The sequence below is a fragment of the Phyllobates terribilis genome, unplaced genomic scaffold, assembly GCF_046119375.1.
Source record: "Phyllobates terribilis strain yellow unplaced genomic scaffold, ASM4611937v1 Scaffold_1__5_contigs__length_1240528914, whole genome shotgun sequence".
NCBI lineage: Eukaryota > Metazoa > Chordata > Amphibia > Anura > Dendrobatidae > Phyllobates > Phyllobates terribilis.
Window position 1 is genome coordinate 465,430,673 of NW_027362761.1, and position 24,106 is coordinate 465,454,778.

General features: G+C 42.9%; 1 protein-coding gene across 2 annotated transcripts; it reads left to right on the forward strand.

The window, feature by feature from the left end:
* The first annotated feature begins 778 nt into the window (after nt 1-778).
* CCNH (cyclin H) lies at nt 779-17,884 on the forward strand. Of its 2 annotated transcripts, none has more exons than XM_073678919.1 (9): nt 779-959; nt 4,092-4,214; nt 4,964-5,037; nt 6,869-7,079; nt 9,229-9,392; nt 12,828-12,898; nt 13,552-13,663; nt 17,039-17,099; nt 17,737-17,884. In XM_073678919.1, the coding sequence occupies exons 1-9, from the start codon at nt 843-845 to the stop codon at nt 17,773-17,775; spliced, it is 972 nt and encodes a 323-aa protein (XP_073535020.1). In that variant the 5' UTR covers nt 779-842; the 3' UTR covers nt 17,776-17,884. The 2 variants fall into 2 exon arrangements, with proteins under 2 accessions (XP_073535020.1, XP_073535029.1); XM_073678928.1 differs by lacking the exon at nt 779-959 and adding an exon at nt 1,239-1,379.
* Nucleotides 17,885-24,106: the final 6,222 nt, after the last annotated feature.

The following is a 24,106-nucleotide window of genomic DNA, read 5'->3' on the forward strand; positions in this document are numbered from 1 at the left end:
ATTGGAGTGTTCTTTTGTGTGTTTGTTTTTCATGATTCCATAATTTTTTCCTCAGAATTGAGTGATTCCATATTTTTTCCCTCTGCTTGGTCTGAAAAAAATTACCTTTATTGAGTACCACATTTTTTATCTTGATTTCTTTTAGTGTTTCTTAAAGCTATAAAGTTGCCATTTGAAATGACTTTAGTTTTGTGCCATGTCTGTGATCTGCTTTTTTTTTCAACAACATTAAACAACTGAATGAACATCCTCCGAGCCCGGTGATTCCATAATTTTTGCCAGGGGTTGTAGGAGACCTCGGAGCACAGATACAGCACATAGGAGCCGGCGGAGCACAGGTACAGCACATAGGAGCCGGCGGAGCACAGATACAGCACATAGGAGCCGGCGGAGCACAGGTACAGCACATAGGAGCCGGCGGAGCACAGGTACAGCACATAGGAGCCGGCGGAGCACAGGTACAGCACATAGGAGCCGGCGGAGCACAGGTACAGCACATAGGAGCCGGCGGAGCACAGGTACAGCACATAGGAGCCGGCGGAGCACAGGTACAGCACATAGGAGCCGGCGGAGCACAGGTACAGCACATAGGAGTCGGCGGAGCACAGGTACAGCACATAGGAGCCTTTGCACGGCTGTTCTCTATATTTGGCAGATGTTATTGTTTGATCCTATCACTTGTTATTCTGCTTTGAAGACAGTTTAAATAAAGTTTATTTTAAAAAAAAAGGCACTGCATAATAGCCTCTCATGCTACTCTAACGTCATCGTGATGTTTTAGCAAGCGACTCAGAGTACTATGTGATGACGTGTAACGTGTGCGCTGCAGAGGAGGCACGGACATGTATCACATCAGCACGCAGAGGAAGCACTGGACCTTCCGCAGCGAGGACGAGCTGCAGCGGCTCAGGGTCCAGGCTAATAACCGCTGCCGGGCGAGGATACGAGCGGCAGGGCAGGTGGGCGCCTGTGTGTGCCGGTCCTTGCCGGGCTTCGCTCACACGGATCCCGCAGAGCACTTGCAGCACATACTGGCTAGTGATCCCCACGGTGACCAGTCAGACTGCAGGTTTCACTTTCTGACTGCTGGGAAAAATAAAACCAGCGATATGATTGGCTGTCCTTGTTCTCCTGCTTCATGTTTGCTGTCAGAACGTGTGTTTCCAGGAGATGGCCTGCAGAGGGCAGTGTTCAGTGCAGTGTTCCCTGGCATAGACATTCGCGCTGCTCGTACCTGCAGTCTCTCTGGGTGAACATATGTAAATGAGCCGGATGGCAGACACTGTAGTGTGAATACTGTCACATGCTGCGGAATTTATCCAGAAAATACCTGATACCAGACTGGCACATGTGGCCAAAAGGAGTGTAACAAATCTATGGTGAATCCTGTAAAAATGTGGCCCCAGTGTGAGCAAAGCTTCAGTATAGACCCTGAGCTACATGAGGGATGAGGCCAGGGCCGGGGGTCTCTGCTTGTTAGATACAACTAACAATGGAAAGGTGCAATCCGGCAAGCGATGAGCCTGTGGTGGTGCGACACCCCCCAGCAGTGAGCCGACATCTGCTCACACAGACCGGATATATACTGGGGCACACAGCTGCCCTGTACTTTGCTTTATGGCCACTTCCATGTTCTGTGGTTGATCTCCCATCTAAGCTGAGCGGTGGAGGTGCCGGACCCCCACAAATCTCATAGCGATGACATATGTATTAAGTCCGTGCCTTGAAAGTCTTTCTTGAATACTTGGTGTAGAACCAGTGGAAGCTCCCATCATACACATCGGCCATTTATCAGGCCTCATCCGTCATATAAACATATTTGGTGGTTTGTTTTAATCTGCTGTATACGTCCAATTAATAGCATCCTCTTTATGTTACTGTTTACCTATACTGTTAGATATATGGAGGTATATTGTGGTATGGCATATACTGTCAGTGTACCCTGCTGTGCAGTGTGTATATGCGGCATACAGTCAGTGTACCCTGCTGTGCAGTGTGTATATGCGGCATACAGTCAGTGTACCCTGCTGTGCAGTGTGTATATGCCGCATACCGTCAGTGTACCCTGCTGTGCAGTGTGTATATGCCGCATACCGTCAGTGTACCCTGCTGTGCAGTGTGTATATGCGGCATACAGTCAGTGTACCCTGCTGTGCAGTGTGTATATGCGGCATACAGTCAGTGTACCCTGCTGTGCAGTGTGTATATGCGGCATACAGTCAGTGTACCCTGCTGTGCAGTGTGTATATGCGGCATACAGTCAGTGTACCCTGCTGTGCAGTGTGTATATGCGGCATACAGTCAGTGTACCCTGCTGTGCAGTGTGTATATGCGGCATACAGTCAGTGTACCCTGCTGTGCAGTGTGTATATGCGGCATACAGTCAGTGTACCCTGCTGTGCAGTGTGTATATGCGGCATACAGTCAGTGTACCCTGCTGTGCAGTGTGTATATGCGGCATACAGTCAGTGTACCCTGCTGTGCAGTGTGTATATGCGGCATACAGTCAGTGTACCCTGCTGTGCAGTGTGTATATGCGGCATACCATCAGTGTACCCTGCTGTGCAGTGTGTATATGCGGCATACAGTCAGTGTACCCTGCTGTGCAGTGTGTATATGCGGCATACAGTCAGTGTACCCTGCTGTGCAGTGTGTCTATGCGGCATACAGTCAGTGTACCCTGCTGTGCAGTGTGTATATGCGGCATACCATCAGTGTACCCTGCTGTGCAGTGTGTATATGCGGCATACAGTCAGTGTACCCTGCTGTGCAGTGTGTATATGCGGCATACAGTCAGTGTACCCTGCTGTGCAGTGTGTATATGCCGCATACCATCAGTGTACCCTGCTGTGCAGTGTGTATATGCGGCATACAGTCAGTGTACCCTGCTGTGCAGTGTGTATATGCCGCATACCATCAGTGTACCCTGCTGTGCAGTGTGTATATGCCGCATACCATCAGTGTACCCTGCTGTGCAGTGTGTATATGCCGCATACCGTCAGCGTGCCCTGCTGTGCAGTGTGTATATGCCGCATACCGTCAGCGTGCCCTGCTGTGCAGTGTGTATATGCCGCATACCGTCAGCGTGCCCTGCTGTGCAGTGTGTATATGCCGCATACCGTCAGCGTGCCCTGCTGTGCAGTGTGTATATGCCGCATACCGTCAGCGTGCCCTGCTGTGCAGTGTGTATATGCCGCATACCGTCAGCGTGCCCTGCTGTGCAGTGTGTATATGCCGCATACCGTCAGCGTGCCCTGCTGTGCAGTGTGTATATGCCGCATACCGTCAGCGTGCCCTGCTGTGCAGTGTGTATACGCCGCATACCGTCAGCGTGCCCTGCTGTGCAGTGTGTATACGCCGCATACCGTCAGCGTGCCCTGCTGTGCAGTGTGTATACGCCGTATACCGTCAGGGTACCCTGCCGTGCAGTGTGTGTATACCGTCAGGGTACCCTGCCGTGCAGTGTGTATACGCCGTATGCCTTCAGGGTACCCTGCCCTGCCGTGCCGTGTGTATACGCCGTATACCGTCAGCGTGCCCTGCTGTGCACGGTGTGTGTGCGCCATATACAGTCGGTGTGCCCTGGTGTGTGCGCCGTAAACAGTGTGCACGGTGTGATGCCTCCTGATCCATGTGACTTGTTCTAATGCTGTTCATCTAGAGCAGGGATGTCAAAGTCGTGGGCCAGCCAGTATACAGTATACTGGGCCCCACATAGTCCTCCATACAGTATAATAGGCCCCCACACAGTCCTCCTTACAGAATAACGGCCCCACAAAGAGGTGGTGGTTCTGGTGTCACGGGCCAAATATAATAAACCTGCAGGCCAGATTTGGCCCATGGGCCAGAGTTTGACATGTATGATCTAGAGACGTGTAGGTGGTAAATATCGGTCATGTGACTGCCGTACTGTGGGGTCTTTAGAATAAAGGCAGCTTAATTGTCACAGCTCCACAAATGAATAAACGTAATTCTATAAAACTCCTGTAAAAAATCTTTTTTTGTTAAATAATTATGGCGCTGTGTCAGCTGGATGTATGTAACACATATTAAAACTCCACTAATCACTTTCCACCATGCCTTGTTTGCAGGCTCATCTGTACGATATATTTAATCTGGACCCTCAAGAAGAGTTGACCATTTGTAAGTATTATGAGAAGAAACTGCAGGATTTCTGCAATGCCTTCAAGCCTGCCATGCCCAAATCTGTGCTGGTGAGTAGGACCAGGACTAATTCTCACTAACTCCTCACACAACGTCTTCCCCCCAACATGCAGGAAAAGGGCAGATCGTGTTATTTAAAAATGTTGCTTTTTTTTTTTTTTTACCTGAAAAGTTTCTAAAATTCTGACCACTAGGTGTCTCCCTTCATTCTAATTTGCTTCTGGCCACTAGGTGTCTCCCTTCATTCTAATCTGCTTCTGGCCACTAGGTGTCTCCCTTCATTCTAATCTGCTTCTGGCCACTAGGTGTCTCCCTTCATTCTAATCTGCTTCTGGCCACTAGGTGTCTCCCTTCATTCTAATCTGCTTCTGGCCACTAGGTGTCTCCCTTCATTCTAATCTGCTTCTGGCCACTAGGTGTCTCCCTTCATTCTAATCTGCTTCTGGCCACTAGGTGTCTCCCTTCATTCTAATCTGCTTCTGGCCACTAGGTGTCTCCCTTCATTCCAATCTGCCATCCACTGCCTGTAAGGGGAAATGTATATTGGGTAACAGAGATACTTAGGGGTTTACAGGGGCATTAAGAAATGTAATTCAAATGTGTATTCCATAGTCTGTCCTGATCTATGTAATGATGTGTAAGCGTATTCAGATGCTTGCCAATCACAGCCTTCCCAGGCTCCATGGAGGAAAAAACACAAAATAAAACATGGGGACGCCACTGAAACGCCTATAAGTCTAAACACAATCACGAGATGAAAAATGAAAGTTCTTGTTTTTGTTTTTTTTTTCTCTTTTAGGGGACAGCTTGTATGTATTTCAAGCGCTTCTACCTGAACAATTCGGTCATGGAGCACCATCCACGTATCATTATGTAAGTGCGCACTGTGCACCTATGGCCTAGGGATAAAGCCTGGCCATCTTAACCTGAAATTCTCCTAATATTCTACGGATGTATTTTTTCTAGTGGCTAGAAGAGAAAAGAACACTTACCTAAATCTACAATATACTAATGCTGCGCCTTTCCCATTTATACCAGTCTGCTAGTAGCCATGCTGCTGTCCAGTAACAGCCATGATAGTGGAGGCTTGTGGAGCCATACTGGTGGTGATGCACATTGTATGGATGCCATGCTGGACTGGGTGATCATGGATTGTGTATGAGGATGTCCTGACTCAAATGTCTGAAATACAACATGCCCTATCCTTTCTGTCCCTTTCATTAGGTACCTCACTGTCACCAAATGTACAAACAGCCCAAACATTCACTAGATGCCACCACTTACTTCTCACACAACTCGCACTCAACAGACACTCAAGTATATCCTTCAAATTAGCATATAGAGATATTCAGTACAAACATGTTCTCCAGTGCACTACAAGTCCCTGAAATGGTGCATTCCAATTGACCATATTAAATGATTGGGTCATGGATGGAGGTGGATGAAAGGTGGTGTCCACTTTTAGGGAATATTTACTTATTTATTTTTAGTTAAATGGATGTATTTTTGGGCTAAAAATCTTTTCCAATTTTTTTCCCAATTGGGTTTATTACAAATTTTACTCTGTTTTGCTTTTCCAGGCTTTTTGATTTATTGACCACATCAAAGATGAATGTGCATGAATCTGATTACAAACTCTGCCATCAGAGTTATCAGGCCGGGTTCACACGAGCGTATTGCATGGTGCCTACACGGCCCGCAATGCTCAGTCTGGAGGTTGGTCTCCCGACCCGAATTTATAGCCTCACTAGAGGTCGAGAAACCTGCGGTTAGTCTGTGCAGCGCGGACCCTACATGACCGTGAAATGTGCTTGTATGATCTGGAATCAGAACAAGCTCACTGACAGATACTCAGAGAACTCATTGTGCAGACAACAATACAAAGCCCAATGCAGAGGCTATAGAAGGCAAGCTGTGTAGCAATGTTTTATTAAACCCAATTGCAAAAATGATTTTTAGCCCCATATACATGCACTGAAGAAAAAAAAATTCCCAAAGCTGGACAACCCCCTTTAAAGTTTCAGGTGGCCATGCCCATTTTTTTAAGCTTGAGGGTTTTTCGTTCCCTTATCTATCCCTTACCTCATCGTGGGAAATTAAAAAGTTCCCACATTGTCCCTGGCTTTTCAGCAGCAGAGGGGCTGGGTCTAATCACCTTGCACTTGCCCTGCTTTAATGGCAGCAGTGAGAGAACAGTGACTGGGCTCTCAATATATTCTATATGATGGCAGACAGGACATGCTGAGACTCTGCACGCAATGTAGACAGGCGGCCAATTACTATATGGAGCCACCAGAGGTGTCCCTGCCCTCTCCAGCTGCAGGGCTGACATAAAGGAGGGCCAAGCAGGATGGGCTCTGAGAGCTGTCGGGAGGGATTTACTATCTGATGATGTCATAGTGTAATTCCCAAGATCTCGGGCTGACTTCCTGCCTACACATCAGATAATGTATTAGAGGTAGTCAGGCCGGAGATCATATGACACTGCGCCAATAATGAAAGGCCTCAGTGTGTGGATGGGACAAATGACCATTACCATTCTATGAGGGGAAAAATGCTGGAGACTGATTCAGCCATGTTCCAGAGAGACTTCATCCTCGTCCGTCCGTGTGGCCCTAGAGACACTCATACAGTTAGGGACATGTTATTGGTATGGCTGTGTAGGACCTGTCACGAGTGAAGCACCATGCTCTGTGTCTTCTAGGTTGACCTGTGCATTTCTTGCTTGTAAAGTAGATGAATTCAACGTCTCCAGTGTCCAGTTTGTGGGAAACCTGCCAGAAAACTCCACCGCTCAAGAAAATGTCCTAGAACAAATCTTGGAGTATGAATTGCTGCTAATCCAACAGCTGAATTTCCACCTCATAGTGCACAACCCATACCGACCATTCGAAGGGTATTTAATTGATGTAAAGGTACTAGCGAGCTATGATCCATCCTGGGACGGGCATTGGACACGAGTATATCTTGCTCATCTGTTCAATTGTAACTCTTGCTCTCTGTTATCAGCCATTTCAAATTGAGTATATGGTATTTGAAGGGATTTTCTATTAGAAATAAGAACAGAAAAATGTCTGCCCCCGGAATTGCTGCTTTCTTGCATATGCTCACATCTGATAATCGTCACCCCTCTCCATAAGGCGTAACCTTGTAAATTTAAGGGCATATTATAGATAAGACTTAAAAGAAGGGGGGAGCACTAACTCCATGCTGCAGATCTTTCATTCTCAGAGTCACTGGGGTCACAGGTATTTGGACCCCCACTGCTCATAAAGTTATGGCATATTTTAGTGATCTACCATCACTTTTATAACATGGGGAGACCCCCTATAATGGGACATCACCTGATGATATTTACTAAACTCTTGGTTTTGATTCTTACCGATGGGCTACAGTTGGTTTTAGGACTCATGCCCACCAGAAAGTTGTACAATGGCGCAGAGTCTGTACAGTCCTGTAGTATGTAAGCACTTTATGTGCAGCTCTTCTCTGCCCTATGACATGGGTATTCTCCCCTAGAAGCAGAACATGTAAAGGAGAAAACAAAGATGTCACCATTTTTTTTCTCACTGATTCCATATGAATATATAGAGGAAAAAACAAAAACCTGCGTGCACCTTTTTATAAAATTGGGCTCCTACCATTCTTTTTTAAAGGGGTTTTCCCACAAACAAAAGTTAATTTTAATCCATCGATCTTGGAATAATAATAACTTCCACAATCGGATGTGTTTAAATACAATGTTCCTGTGCTGAGATAATCTTATAAATGTGCCCCTGCTGTGTACTGTGTAATGGCTGTGTCTGACTGTACAGGAACATGGTCTGATCATACCACATCTCCTGGGCAGGGGAGGAAGCAAAAGAGTATACAGACATTACAGCAGGGGATTGCAGCTGATTATTTCTTTGAAGTAAAACATTTCTTAAAAACAGGCAGAGAAATGTTTTACCTCCGAAAAAGAATCAGCTACAATCTTGTACTGTAATGTCTGTATACTCTTTTGCTTCCCCCCTGCCCAGGAGATGTGGTGTGATCAGACCATGTTCCTGTACAGTCAGACACAGCCATTACACAGTACACAGCAGGGGCACATTTATAAGATTATCTCAGCACAGGAACATTGTATTTAAACACATTCAGTTGTGTAAGTTATTATTCTGCGATCTGTTGATTAAAATGAACTTTCGTTTGTGGGAAAACCCCTTTAAGTGTGGCCTCATATTATGGATCAATAAAAAAGATGTTCTAATACAGAATTATGAGGCTTAATTTAAAAATGACTTGGGCCAAAGAGAATGGCAATGGCCGGACCGCCTGCACTTCTGCTGAACTGGACTTCCATCATTCTAGTATCCTATAGAGATCGGAGTGCAGTTCAGTTGAATCCCAGTTTCATGCCGATGTTGTGGTCAAATTGCAGATGCAATAATGCTTCAGTACTGCAGTCATGTGCAACCCGCCTTGTGCTATATTCTCTCTTTGAGTCTAAGGAGTTAAAGTTTCTCCTTGTGGAGAGCGCCTCTTGGTGCAGGGAGACTTGCAGGCCATGCAGTGATCCCCTGAGAATTTCTATATAACCGGTGGCAATTGGGCTGGGTTGCCAACCAGTCTTTTATATTTTCTGGACAGGTTATCAATTGCGGACAGACGATATTTTTTACGGACATTGGAAAACCATAATAAATCATTATGACTATAAGTGATGTGTATTAGCCTATAACTCAGTTGCATTCACTGTAAACTGTAAAATTAGGAAAATTCTAGTCAAAACAATCCGTATACGTTTCTTCAGCTTCAAAAAAAATCACGGACACTAAATTTAATTTTACGGCCTGACCTGGAATTTCTGGAGCGTTGGCAACCCTGCAGGGGGCTCCTGACTTCTTCTTCCTCTCTGAAGATGCTACTAGTCCTTGCATATCTATATACTGTTTTTACATGTAGTTTGGGACTTGAACAAGTAAGAAACGTCTTGCGCTTTGTTCACAAGGGATAATTAATTTAAGATGAATAGTAAGAATAGCTCTGCTTTAATCAGTTCTCTCATCTTACACTTTTCAGACTCGATATCCATTGCTGGAAAATCCGGAAATATTGAGGAAAAATGCCGATGACTTTTTGCAGCGAGTGGCCCTGACTGATGCCTGCCTGCTGTTCACACCATCGATAATTGCTCTAACTGCTGTCTTATCCAGTGCGTCCAGGGCAGGGATTAATATGGAAAGGTACAAGAACAGTTGTGAATGTAAAGTCTTTATTTCATTTCTTTTTTCTCAACCTACTTGACTGCAAGCATGCAAGGAGCAACGCACGTTCCAGAAAATAAATGAAATAGAAATGTTCATAACCCCTCCACCCCTTAATTTTAGGATCCCTTTCCTAAGGATGAGAGGCCTTGGGGGCCCCTGGTTCCTTTTGTTCAGTGATGCTTGTTCACAAATGGGGCTTCTGTTGGGACACTAGTCTTGTGTCTGACCCTGTTCTATCCTGCACTTTCCTATCTGCTGCCCAGTCTTCTCTGGAAGCGTCTGTCCTGCCAAGCTGCCTTGATCTGAAGTATGAATTACCTGATATGACAGTCTGTAGATTCCTCCCACGCGAGCACTGCTCCCTGTCCTCTTGTGATGGGGTTGTATGGCTGAATTTTGGTAAGATGCATTTATTTTTATTATTCACACAACCCCCTAAATTCCATAATAAATATGGCTTGTATAACAAAAATTCTTACCCACTTCTTGCATCCATTCCTAACTGGAGAATCCTTCTTCCTTAGTTAAAGTGGATTAGTCCTTAGATTATAAAATAGTTATGTAGTTTTTAATCGAAGTTAGACCTGATGAGACTGGTGCACTTACTTTAAAATTCCACAGAAGGGCTGCATAATACTTTGTAACATTTTTCCAGCATTAAAAGAAAATTTTCGATTACACAGAGATACACCTGTCCCATCAGGTCCAATAGAACTATTTAATAATCTCGCCAGTTCAAATTGTTAAATCTGGTGATAGATCCACTTTAAGGGTCATGTATATAATTTGGCAGTGAGTCTAATATGTGGAATAGTAAGTGTGTGTAATATATAAAGGTTAGGATTTTGCGGTGTCTACACACTTGACGCTCTTCACACGACAACTCCATAAGGCCTTTGCATACTTGTTTTTATGTGACAACCACTTTGTTTTTCCCAATACTTTCAATAATCTCAGTTGTTAGAAGCTGAAGAGAAAGCGCTCTCTAATGCATTTTAACATATGAATGCATTCTTTTTATTGCAGATTTTCTCTGTAATGGGGGGCTGGTACATTAGCTTCAGTTATAAGGGAAATCCAGCCCCCTGGTTGCATAGCAGAGCTGACTGTTTCCTGGGACCCACCAGCTTCTGCTTCCTCCCAACTCCCAGTGATCATGTGACCCCTGGGTCCAGAGAAGGAAGCACTATCCGTGCTTTCTAATCTGTATGCACAAGCACTGGTGTAGTGTTGTGTATACAAGGATTGACAAGGCAAACAAGTTAACAAAATATGTTTGCCTTCTCAATGGGAATTAGGCTGTGTCTGACAGCCGGCTCACCGCTCCCACAGATGCAGGATCTCCTGCAAGCTGCTTGCACTGCATTTATGTTTTAGCTTGTCATTGCAGAGTAAATTGTGGACCTCTCAGACATTTGGAGTCTAGGGGCAGCGCTGAAGTAGATAAAGGCACCCCCCCCATACGCATTAGACTAAAGTCAGCTAAACCCACTGATACCACTGGCACTGGCCTATAATCTTCTGTATTGGGACCTCCTGACTTTCCTCCAGCAGATGATGTTGAGGAGAGAATAATCTGGGAGGTAAGCTGCCTTCTAGAGAACACAGGAGCAATCGGACAAGTGTTCGTGTGTATCAGGGGAGTTACAGTTATATGAAAAAGTTTGGGCACCCCTATTAATCTTAAGCTTAATGTTTTATAAAAATTGGTGTTTTTGCAACAGCTATTTCAGTTTGATATATGTAATAACTGTTGGACACAGTAATGTTTCTGCCTTGAAATGAGGTTTATTGTACTAACAGAAAATGTGCAATCTGCATTCAAACAAAATTTGACAGGTGCATAAGTATGGGCACCTCACCAGAAAAGTGACATTAATATTTAGTAGATCCTCCTTTTGCAAAAATAACAGCCTCCAGTTGCTTCCTGTAGCTTTTAATGATTTCCTGGATCCTGGATGAAGGTATTTTTGACCATTCCTCTTTACAAAACAATTCCAGTTCAGTTAAATTTGATGGTCGCCGAGCATGGACAGCCCTCTTCAAATGATCCCACAGATGTTCAATGATATTCAGGTCTGGGGACTGGGATGGCCATTCCAGAACATTGTAATTGTTCCTCTGCATGAATGCCTGAGTAGATTTGGAGCGGTGTTTTGGATCATTGTCTTGCTGAAAGATCCATCCCCTGCGTAACTTCAACTTTGTCACTGATTCTTGAACATTATTGTCAAGAATCTGCTGATACTGAGTGGAATCCATGCGTCCCTCAACTTTAACAAGATTCCCGATGCCGGCATTAGCCACACAGCCCCAAAGCATGATGGAACCTCCACCAAATTTTACTGTGGGTAGCAAGTGTTTTTCTTGGAATGCTGTGTTTTTTTGCCGCCATGCATAACGCCTTTTTGTATGACCAAACAACTCAATCTTGGTTTCATCAGTCCACAGGACCTTCTTCCAAAAAGAAATTGGCTTCTCCAAATGTGCTTTTGCATACCTCAGCCGACTCTGTTTGTGGCGTGCTTGCAGAAACGGCTTCTTTCGCATCACTCTCCCATACAGCTTCTCCTTATGCAAAGTGCGTTGTTTAGTTGACCGATGCACAGTGACACCATCTGCAGCAAGTTGATGCTGCAGCTCTCTGGAGGTGGTCTGAGGATTGTCCTTGACTGATCTCACCATTCTTCTTCTCTGCCTTTCTGATGTTTTTCTTGGCCTGCCACTTCTGTCGTTAACAAGAACTGTCGCTGTGTTCTTCCATTTCCTTACTATGTTCCTCACAGTGGAAACGGACAGGTTAAATCTCTGAGACAGCTTTTTGTATCCTTCCCCTGAACAACTATGTTGAATAATCTTTGTTTTCAGATGGTTTGACAGTTGTTTTGAGGAGCCCATGATGCCACTCTTCAGAGGAGATTCAAACAGGAGAACAACTTGCAAGTGGCCACTTTAAGTAGCTTTTCTCATGATTGCATACACCTGGCTATGAAGTTCAAAGCTCAATGAGGTTACAAAGCCAAAAAAAGTGCTTTAGTAAGTCAGTAAAAAGTAGGTAGGAGTGTTTAAAACAAGAAAATGATAAGGGTGCCCATACTTATGCACCTGTCAAATTTTGTTTGAATGCAGATTGCACATTTTCTGTAAGTACAATAAACCTCATTTCAAGGCAGAAACATTACTGTGTCCAACAGTTATTACATATATCAAACTGAAATAGCTGTTGCAAAAACGCCAATTTTTAAAAAACATTAAGCTTAAGATTAATAGGGGTGCCCAAACTTTTTCATATAACTGTATATGTCAGCTGAACATGTTGGCTGATTGTTCAATCCACAACTTTTTAATGTTAACTTTCCTTTTTCTACTTTTTGTCAACTAGCACAAAAGTTTTATTCTTTTGTATTCCAGTTATTTATTAGAGTGTTTGTCACTAAAGGAGAATCGAGAAACCATGACCCATTTACTAGATGGAATGAGACGTAAGTTGCCTGTGTTTCATATTCTTTTACTTTATTCCTGTATTCATCCTAATAAATAGGATCATAATTGTCCTCCGTATTCAGTTATAAGTCACACTATATAAGCAGCATGGTCTGGTCTTTAAGAACCATCATTAACTGCAACCTTCATACCCAGCTAGCTTTGCAACAAGGGTGTAATTTATGGCTTTTACTTTAAAAAATTGTATTTTTAATTTATTTGCTAATGTACAAGCAGTTGTGTTTTAGTGAGTTTTGGGCATAAAGCATAGAACTCCAATACACGGTTTTGTATTATGAACACTCATTGTTCCACTGTATGGTGTCATTGTGATGCAACTTTTCTAGGGGAGTATAACTTTGTAATACAGCTTACAATATGATCTAATACATTTTTCCCCCTCACAGATTCTGTATGAATTCATTTTTAAAAACCTTGTGTTTCCCTGCATGAAATGAGAAGTATGTGTTTAACTCCTATGGCAGTCCATCAGCACTGTATTGCAGATCTGTGTTGTACATATGTGTAATATGGCACCAATACTGTACCCTAACGAAACAGCATTGACCTTCCATTAAACTCTTTGCATATTACATAATATGGCTGTTAATTTTCCTTAAAGATGGCTAACCTTTTCAATAACTGGTTGTAGGGCTAAAGATACTGGTGTCGAAATATGAGTTTGCCCGACCTGAAGAAGTTGCTATGATTGAGAAGAAATTGGAAAAGTGCCACAGCTGTGACGTTCCCTCTGCTGGCAATGTGTAAGTAGCAGAAGAATACTTATATTTTACCAATGTCCTGCTGATTGTAATATATTGTATATTTGTGTACAGGGAATAAAAACAAGCCTTCGACATACAGCCATGAGAAATACTAATTACAGCTCCTTTAATTCTGTGATTTTAAGTATCGGGACTAGTGATGAGCGAGTGTGCTCGTTTAACCCTTTCGGGAGCTTACCGAGTATCTTCGGTGTGCTCGTATATTATCTTCGAGTCCCTGCGCCTGCATGATTTACAGCTCTAAGACAGCCTCAACACGTGAGGATTCCCTAACAAACAGGCAATCCCTGCATGTGTTCAGGCTGTCTTACAGCTGTAAATCATGCAGACGCAGGGACTCGAAGATAATATACGAGCACGCCGAACACATGCAGGGATTGCCTGTTTGTTAGGGAATCCTCACGTATGTTGAGGCTGTCTTACAGCAGTAAATCATGCAGACGCAGGGACTCAAACGTAATATTCGAGCACGCCGAAGATACTCGGAAAGCACCCGAGCATGCCCGATTAAAGGGTTAAACAAGCATGCTCGCTCATCACTAATTGGGACATAATGAAATAAAACACTTGTTCCTTAGGCTTTTAAAATTGGGTAAATACACCCTCAGGTAAACGCATCTGCAGCCATGTGTATTATACACATATATATCTTTATGCCACAAGCTGGGTTTCAAAGGAGCTCCGTGATGACGGGAATGGAGGTCTTCAACAGACGCCTGACTGTCTTAGCAACGCATCGGCGCCCCGCCGCAGCACGCATAGATTTACGCATCCGCATGCCAGCTCGGTTATAATGCTGTCAGTTTTTAACACCAGCATTTAACATGTTAACAGTAGTGATGAGCGAGTATCTTCTGTTAACCCTTTCGGCGAGTATGCTCAGGCCGAGCACTGAGTAGTTACAGCTGCTCGGTGATATGTTTGAATCACTCCTGTGTGCATGATTTGCGACTGTTTGACAGTTTTATTACATGTGAGGAATGTCTATTTCTTACACATTCCTCACATGTAATAAAGCTGTCAAACAGTCGCAAATCATGCACATGGGAGTGATTCAAACATAACACCAAGCAGCTGTAACTACTCGGTGCTCGGGCCGAGCATACTCACCGAAAGGGTTAACAGAACATACTCGCTCATCACTAGTTAACAGTCACGGAAACCGCTCCACCCGCTGCTGTTAGAGACAGATCCTGACTGTGTCAGCCATAACCTACCCCATGAGTCTGCTCCATACACCCACTAACGACTTTCACTGTACAGCGGATGTCAGTAAGCGTTTAAGGGAGTCTGTCAGCACAGAATGTTCAAACCAAGAACAGGCGCTCGGAGCATCATGGCGTCGGCAAATGTGTCAGTGCACCTTCCCATCTGCTTGTTTTCCCTTTTTTCACCTCCCCCCCCCCCCCCCCCCCCCCCCCCCCCCCCCCTTCTTTGATTGACAGCTTTGGCTTCCTAGAGCTAGAAAATGGTGGAGATGGAGGGAAAGCAAGCAGGTGGGAAGGAGCACTGAACTGGTTGACCGCACCATGAAACACGAGCGAGCGCCTGTAGTTGGTTTGAACAGTCATTCTGTGTTGACCACACTGCCTTTAAGGCCTCGTTCACACGATGAGTATTTGGTCAGTATTTTACATCAGTATATGTAATCCAAAACCAGGAGTGGATCTATCAGAGGAAAAGTATAATAGAAACACGTCACCACTTCTGTATTTATCACCCACTCCTGGTTTTGGCTTACAAATACTGATGTGTGGACGTGGCCTAAAGCTGCAATTTGAGAGACTATTAGTCATACAGAAAACAATTACTTCCAACTATTGTTACCACAGATAGTTCTACAAACTATTCATTCATGGGGTGTACTTAATTTTTCACACACTGCTTCAGTATTTTGTCCTAATTTTTCATAAGTAAGTAATGACATGGTGTAATTTGTCATGTGGTTGTGTTCATTTTCGATTGCATTCATTTAATTTTTAGACCTTCTAAGGACCAGATAGAAATATATATTTTTTAATTGTCATATGTAGAAATACCCCTAAGGCCTTCTTCACATTATTATTATTATTATTATTATTATTATTATTTATAATTATGGCGCCATTTATTCTATGGCGATTTACATGGGAAAACAGATAAAAAAAAGAAAAAAAAACAAATACAAAATTGCAAAAACAATTACAATAATCTTGAACAAAAATGTGACGGCGACTGTACGTGTTTCCGGTATGTATGGCATTAGTTTTCACACGTATTCACATGTACCCATTATAACCTATGCTGCTTTTCACATGTCTGTGTTTTTCCTGCAGCACGGATGACAATGGCCAATACAAGTCTATAGGTCCGTGTAAAACACAAACTGCACATGGATGGCATCAGTGTGTCATCCATGTGCCGTCCGTGTGCTGTATGTGTTTAACATTGCAAAGTATAGGAGAAGCTTTGGAATTAATATTTCTTAAGCCATACTGAAGAAAAACGAATGGCACACGGATCCAAAACACTGATGACACCGGTACCGTTTTTACCAGTATTATACGGATGTGTGAAAGGGGCCTAAGCGGGTGTACTTTAGTTTTTCTCATGACTATAAATACCCATTTGTTGTGCTCAGTTTGCTGTTACAAAGTGCATTTAAAACACTGAGACCTCCGGTAAAATCTGCGCTTAATTTTTCAATGCAGATGAGGACGAGAGTTTAAAAGTCTGATGTAAGTTTGTCAGTGGTTGTAATGATCCCATTCACTTACATTGTACAGTATATGTCTGTAGAATGTTGATTCAGTAACAAATACTTTGTAAACCCGGTCTTGGGGTATGTCAGCGGACCTGCCGAGGTTTTCCTAGGTGAAGCCTCTTTAGGAAGCAGCCCGTGTTCTTTTTCCTGAAGTGGCTTCACTGGCAATATTGACATTGTTTTTGCGGCTGCTTCTTTTTTCAGACTGATTCCATCTGAAAACTGGCATAAAGAATGAACATGCTGCACAGCAATGTAAAACTACATTGCTGTGCACATGATCCGCCTGATTTTACATCTTTTAAAGGGACTCTGTCGGCACAGAGATGTGTAAATAGAATGGGTAAATGGCTGCCAATTCTCTGCAGTGATTTTGTCTTTTTTACAAGCAAAAGTGTTCTTTCCTAAAAACTGTGTACTGTGTGAAACATGGCTACCAAGTTGTGTAGCAGCTATGATCGTTATTATCTTTGCCGTTGACTTCCACGTCCTACATTTTATTGACATCATAAACTGATAAGTTTGGTGTAAATGTTGTTTTCATTAGAATCCAATCAAAATTCATCTGTGCTTAAAACTGTAACCTGTAAAACAAATGTGCTTTATTCTAGGAGAAAAAGAAAAGGTTATGAGGATGATGGTTATATATCAAAAAAGCCCAAAACAGAAGAGGTTTGTACTTTAACTTTTCAAGATTGGGATTAAAGGTCATCTGTCACCAGGTTTTTCCCACCTAATCTGAGAGCGGCATGATGTAAGACAGTGACCCTGATTGCAGCAGCGTATCTCTTACTGGGCTGCTTCCTGTAGTTTTGAGGGGGAAAAAAAAGGTGTTTATTAAAGTACTACTTGGTCTGATACCAGGTAGTCCAACCACACCCCCACCACTGTTTGGCAGCTTGCTGCCTATGCACAGTGTACACAAAGCTGCTAATCAGTAGTGTGGTTGGGGTTGTACAGAGCTCAGCATTCAGAGAACTGCTAGATATGCATCAGATAAAACCATTTTTACTCACCCAGCAAGTGATATGTTGCTGGAATCTGGGTCTCTGCCCTTTCCTCATGCTGTGCTCAGATGCGGTAGCAAAATCATAGTGTCATATTCCCTTTCAACAATCTGTGAGTTTACTTTTTATGGTCCAGGGCTTAGAAACAATAAGTGATAAAGATTCTACAGCTGCAATCTTCATGCACATGGTTAAAGCAGTAGCACTTTTTTGGGGGGGGATGTTTTGAGTAAGGTGGGCCGATCTTCATATTGCCGATCAAACACAAAGCTGTGTCTGACCATTATTTTTTTATCTTCTAGGAGGACTGGAGTGACGACGATCTTGTGGACTCTCTTTAGTTGCTCTCACAATCTATTTACTCTGTACATAATTGTATATTTTCTGTCTGAAAAATGTTTGCGTTTCCTATTATTTCATAATGCACTAAAATAAAAGTTGCACAAATTACTTTCCTTGCTATATGAATAAAATGAGTAATTAGTTTGCACCTAGCCATGCACTCCCCTTTGCTAGAGTCTACTGCAATGTTCCCATTGACATCTCCTCTTCCTTCTCTTTCACCAGACAGAGGCCATAAGTGTGTTCTTTTGGCCTCAGTCTGGCTGGTGTACTGTTTAACTGTATAGGAAAGCACAACAGACTGTACTTTGCTATAGCAGGCCACTGCAAAGAATACGTATGCCATAAGGTATAAGTTTCTTTACGATGGGTCCCTATGGTGGACGGATGCCTTGGCATTCATCGTGACAGTGGCCACTGTTGGACGTATTTCTCCTGCATTTATGCACCCGGCACTGGCTACAACCCAACTGGCTAGTGTAACCCTAATCTTAGATCTGAAATTGGGTAAACCTTCTTCTAGACCAGAGGTGGGCAATTAATTTTCCTGAGGGGCCACATGAGATCATGACTGTTGTGGAGAGCGGAACCAATAGGCTGAAATTAATTCTGCTCAATATTAATAACTTACAATTACTAATATATAAATAATTAATATCACTTAATATTGAGCAGACATCCCCCCCCCCTATATACCGTATGAGCTCACACACAGCCCCCTATATACATTGAGCCCCTATACCCTCTCTATATACAATATGAGCTCTCACATAGCATATATACAGTATGAGTACAGTCTCCTAATATAAAGTATGAGCCCCCTGTATACAGTATGAGCACACACAGCCTCCTATATACAGTCTGAACCACCATATAGCCTCCTATATACAGTATGAGCCCCCACATAGCCTATATACAGCGTGTGCCCCACATAGCATCCCTACAGTGTGTGCGCAACATAACCTGCAGTATACAGTGTGTGCCCCATAGTCTCCAATATACAGTGTGAGCCCTGCACCTAGCCTGCATATATACCGTGTCAGCCCCACATATCCTATTATACACATATCCCATACACATGAAAAACAACATGTACTCGCCTAGCTCCCTTTCCCCCGACGTTCTGCTCCTGTCTCCTGTGCACTCAGCAGCAGTGTGATGAAATTACATTATCATGTCAGCTGTCTCACACGCTGATTGGTGGAGGAGGTGCTGCCGGCTCAATCATCCACCAGTGTATTCACCGCTGTCTACATACTAAGAATGCGGCTAGTGGTGACATCGGGCGGCGGATGGATGGCGGGTGAGGGAGACCATGGTGCGGCCCGTGAGCCACAGTTTCAGCTCTCCGGCTGTCTCTGTCCGCGGGCCGGACTGGAACAACCAGAGAGCCGGATGTGGCTCGCAGGCCGTTGTTTGCCCAAGTCTGTTCTAGACTGAAAAGTCTTCAGTCTCTTCTCATTATACAAATTGAGATAGTCCTTACATGAAGCCATTTCTAATTAAAACTAATGATGTTGTTAATTTCCCCTTTGATCCAAAGTGAAGGATTCTTCTGTAATATCTGCCATGTGATACTCCAATCTGTCACTTCTAATATGCAATGTTAGGATGTCAGCCCCAATAATGAGTGCTCGATCTTATAATCCTGTTTCTACTGTTAGCGTGGAGAGTTATCTTGTCTATATGCTGCTGCTTACGATAACACTGTAAGGTAACAGAAGATTTTTTTTCACAATTTTTACTTCTCAAACCTTGTATCTAATGAGGTTATACTTGCCAATTATAACACAACCTGAACAATAAAGAAGCCTGAGGTAGAACTTAGAAAGTAATACTATGTACAGTACCTGCGAGACCTGAAGATGGTGCATGAACCAGGTGACGGTGGGACTAACCTAGTCATGGACATGACACACAGCGGCTCACTACAAATGTAACCATTCTCACTGCTGGGCTGTCTCGTATTGTAGCTCTGTTCCAAACAAGTGATTATGTTATGGTGGGGCAGATGAAACCTATGACATCTGTGAGCAGTTTCGGCTATGATTGGCAATAAGGTAGCCTTTTATGCGTCACTCCAGAGGCTTTCTTTTTTTCAGCGCTGGAGTGGTGCTTCTAATGCAAGGTCCCTGCCCTCGGTCTTATACTCACCTTCTGTTGTCTTCACCTTTTTTTTTTTTTTTTTCAGCGCGGCGCCATTTTGTGACAACTTCTAACTGGTTGGAAATCAGAAGTTACGTCACAAGCTCTCAATATAAGTCTATGAAAACCACAACGAGGCTCTCATAGATTTGTATTAAAAGTTGTGACCTCCGGCTCAGCTCGCTCCATAAAACACTGAAGCGATCCGGCAGGTCATAAACTGCCAGGAGCTACAGTGATAAAAGGTGAAGACAGCGGCAGGTGAGTATAAGAGTAGGGTCAGGGACCTTAGATTAGAAGCACCATTCCAGGGGTAAAAAAACAACAACTGTGGAGTTGTGTTTTAAATGTTCACTGACATTTCAACAACCATTTAATTAATCAATCTTAAAAGCAAAATAAGACATTTTTAATTTTATTCAAAGAAATTTGCTTATGAGCCACACTTCTTCCTTTCACCCTGACTGCTGAACTCATTCACTCTGAAAAAACAACTTAAATCAATCTTAGTCAAAGCAAGATGGACTGTCATCACGGTGAGGGTCAGGCCAGAGAAAATATATTTGCAGGACTACAGGATGAGGACTGGGGTAAAGTTATTTTCTCTGAACAAGCCCCCTTTAGATTGGAGAAAGGACACATGGTAGCCATCACCTTTGTGATGCCAACAGTAAAGCATCCTGAGACCAATCGTGTGGGGTTGGTTTTCATCCATGGAAGGGGCTCACTCAGTTTTGCTAAGGACACTACCATGAATAAAGAATGGGATCCAAGCATCCTCAAAGAGCAACATCCCCCACCGCTTCAGCATCAATTTGATGATGAACAATGTGTTTTCCAGCATAATGGAGACCATGTCACAAGATAAAAGTGATAAGTAATGGTCTCGGTGAACAAAACATTGAAATTTTGGGTCCATAGCCAGGAAACTTCCAAGATCTCAATCACAATGAGAACCTGTGGTCAGTCCTCAAAATATAAGAAAAAGTCAGTTCAGTCAGAATCAGATGGTAGCACGGAACTCCGTCCTGATCAGACGCATCCAATGGCAAGGAAGAAAAAGTTGCGTTCCAGCTCCAGAAAAATTTTTTTTCCTCAATCCTCAAAATGCAGATGGACAAACAAACAAAAATTGTGAAACTCCAAGCACTGATTAGACAAGAAGGTGTTGTCATTAGGGTTGAGAGAGTATGTTCTGTCCGAGTATGCTTGGGCCGAGCTCCGAGTATTTATAGCTGCTTGGTGATATGGTTGAATCGCTCCCGTGTGCATGATTTTCAACTGTTTGACAGCTTTATTACATGTGAGGAATGTGTAAGAAATAGACATTCCTCACATGTAATAAAACAGTGGCAAATCATGCACACGGGAGCGATTCAACCATATCACCGAGCAGCTATAAATACTCGGAGCTCGGCCCGAGCATACTCGGCGAAAGGGTTAATAGAACATACTCGCTCAACACTAGTTGTCATCAGTCAATATTTTGCCCAGAAGCCGATATCCAGCTGCCAGGGCAAATTACAGAAGTCTTGAAAAATAAGTCTCAGCACTGTAAATATTGAGTCTTTCCATAAACTTGATTTGACATTTAAAAACTTAAATGCTTATAATTGTACTTCAGTATATTATACAATAGACCTGCACAAAGTGCAATCCTCTGGCTACATGCTGCCCTTTAACTATCCCAGGTCACACAGGAACAGTCAATGGGCTGGAAACAGTGGTGTCCCCCACAATGTGGCAGACCAACTGGCATCCCATTTTCACCGGTATCTGCGTACTCTGGATGGGATGAACACAGTGATGGAACAAAGAGCTGCCAACTACGGCTTCCACTACATCGAGACTGATGTGTGAAGCCTCAGTACACTGCAAAGACAGGAGCAGCGGGGGAACAGGGTTAGGTGTGTAGTTTTTTTTTTTTTTTTTTTAAATGGTCAGTACTTGTAGGAAACCATGGGTACATCATACTGCGGTGGGGGGTTTATAGGTACATATTGTCTGAGGGACTGTGTGTGGAAATCACACTGGGGGGGGGGCATCATATTGTGTTCAGAGCGTTGATCGTGGTACAAGGGCTGAACAACAGGATCAGTATGATTTACTGTTCTCATAAGTATTACAAAGAAAACCAGTAAACCATATGGTTTTGATCAGCTGCTACTCATAAGAATACATGTTACAATAAGCCCTAGCCTAACATGTATTAGCAGTAATGAGTCATTAGACTTAATTCTGCTCAATATTAAATTATAACAATTAATACAGTGGATGAAATATGACAAAGTCACCAATAGTCTAAATAAATATATTTCTAAAGGTGCTATAGACATGAAATTCTCACCAGATGTGGGTAACAACTCATACACTCTACACAGGCAAATAAATCAAACCATAAATTAAGTTATGTGTAATAATGAGAAATGACAAAGGGGAAAAAAGTATTGAACACGCTTAATGAAATCTAACTAATAATTCGTACAAAAGCCTTAATTGGTGATGACAGCTTCAAGATGTCACCTGTATGGAGAAACTAGTTGCATACATTGCACATTGCACACTCTTCAAATTTGAAGGTTTCGTGGGCTCCTTTTATGAACTCGAGCTTTAGTTCTTTCCATACATTTTTTATTGGATTCAGGTCAGGTTATTGGTTGGCCCATTCTAGCAGCTTTATTTTCTTTGTCTGAAACCAATTGAGAGTTTCAATTATATGAAGCTTGCCTGTGCTCCTATGCTGAAAAACAGCCCCACACCATGATGTTCCCACCGCCAAACTTCACTGTTGGTATGGTGTTTTTAGGGTGATATGCATGGCCTTTTGGCTTCCAAACATGGTGTGTATTGTGGCATCTAAAAAGTTCAATTTTGGGCTCATCTAGCCAGACTATATTCTCCCAGTATTTCACAAATTTATCTAAATGTTGTTGAGCAAACTTTAAACTCGTTTAAACATGCTTTTTGCTCAGCAATGGAGTCTTGTGTGGTGAGCGTGCATACAGGCCATGGAGGTTGAGTGCATTACTTACTTTTGTCTTTGAAACAATTGTACCTGCGGATTCCAAATCTTTCTGTAGCTCTCCACAGGATGTCCTTGGCTCTCGAACAACACTTCTGACAATTCTTTTCATTTCAGCTGTCTGAAATCTTGTGAGGAGCACTTGGCCATGTCCGGGTTATGGTGAAATAATGTTCGTTCTAGTTCTAGATTATGGCCCCAAAAGTGCTCACTGGAACCTTCAGTAGTTTAGAAATTCTTCTGTAACCAATGCCATCAGTATGTTTTGCAACGATAAGGTTGCGAAGGTTTTGAGACCGCTCACTGGTTTTACCCATCATGAGATGTTTCTTGTGTGGCACCTTGGTAATGAGACACCTTTTTATAGGCCATCATTTGAACCAGTTGATATTTTTCGCTAAGTGGCAGGATTGCTTTCTAATTACTAATAGATTTCCGCTTGTGTCATGACTTTCCATGGCTTTTTGCACCTCTCTTCATGTGTTCAATACTTTTTCCATGTGTCATTTCTCATTATTACACAACTTTAAATTATGGACATCTATGGTTTGATTTTTTTGTCTATGTGGATTGGATGGGTTGTTCCTCACATCTGGTGAGAATTTCATGTCAATAGCACCTTTAGAAGTATATTTACTTAGAAAATTGGTGAGGTGTTCAATATTTATTTCACTCGCTGTATATAATAGTCACAAGCATAATTAAGTTCAGCTCTCCACAACAGTGTCTCATGCGGATCATTGGAAAAAATAATTGCCCACCCCCTACCATAGAAACATCTGACTAAAAGATCTCAAACACTGAACCAGCAAACTCACACAAACTCCACAGTCTCAAAACTTTTCATAGCAATTCCTCATAGCAACAATTCTCTACCAAATAGCTGAGACAACAGAAAATCAGTAAGTGCCTGCAAATGGGAAAACTGGTGAAAAATGAAGGATTCAATTGATATAATGACCTGAAATGGTGTTACTCTTCATTGACACACACAGCAGTTTCTTCAAAAAATTTATTTGAAACAGGTACACTTTAAAAGGGAACTTGTCTCCGGGTTTTTCCCACATAAAGTAGGGCCAGCACCTATAAGCCCTCATATACAGGATTCTAGTATGTTGTATGTCTGTCCCTAATGCAGTTACATAGGTTGAATAAAGACCAAG

Coding starts and splice junctions, on each gene's coding strand:
- CCNH (XM_073678919.1), top strand. CDS start 843: ATGTATCACATCAGCACGCAGAGGAAGCACTGGACCTTCCGCAGCGAG. Junction 12,899..13,551: donor TTTACTAGATGGAATGAGAC/GTAAGTTGCCTG, acceptor AACTGGTTGTAG/GGCTAAAGATACTGGTGTCG. Junction 17,100..17,736: donor AAAAGCCCAAAACAGAAGAG/GTTTGTACTTTA, acceptor TTTATCTTCTAG/GAGGACTGGAGTGACGACGA.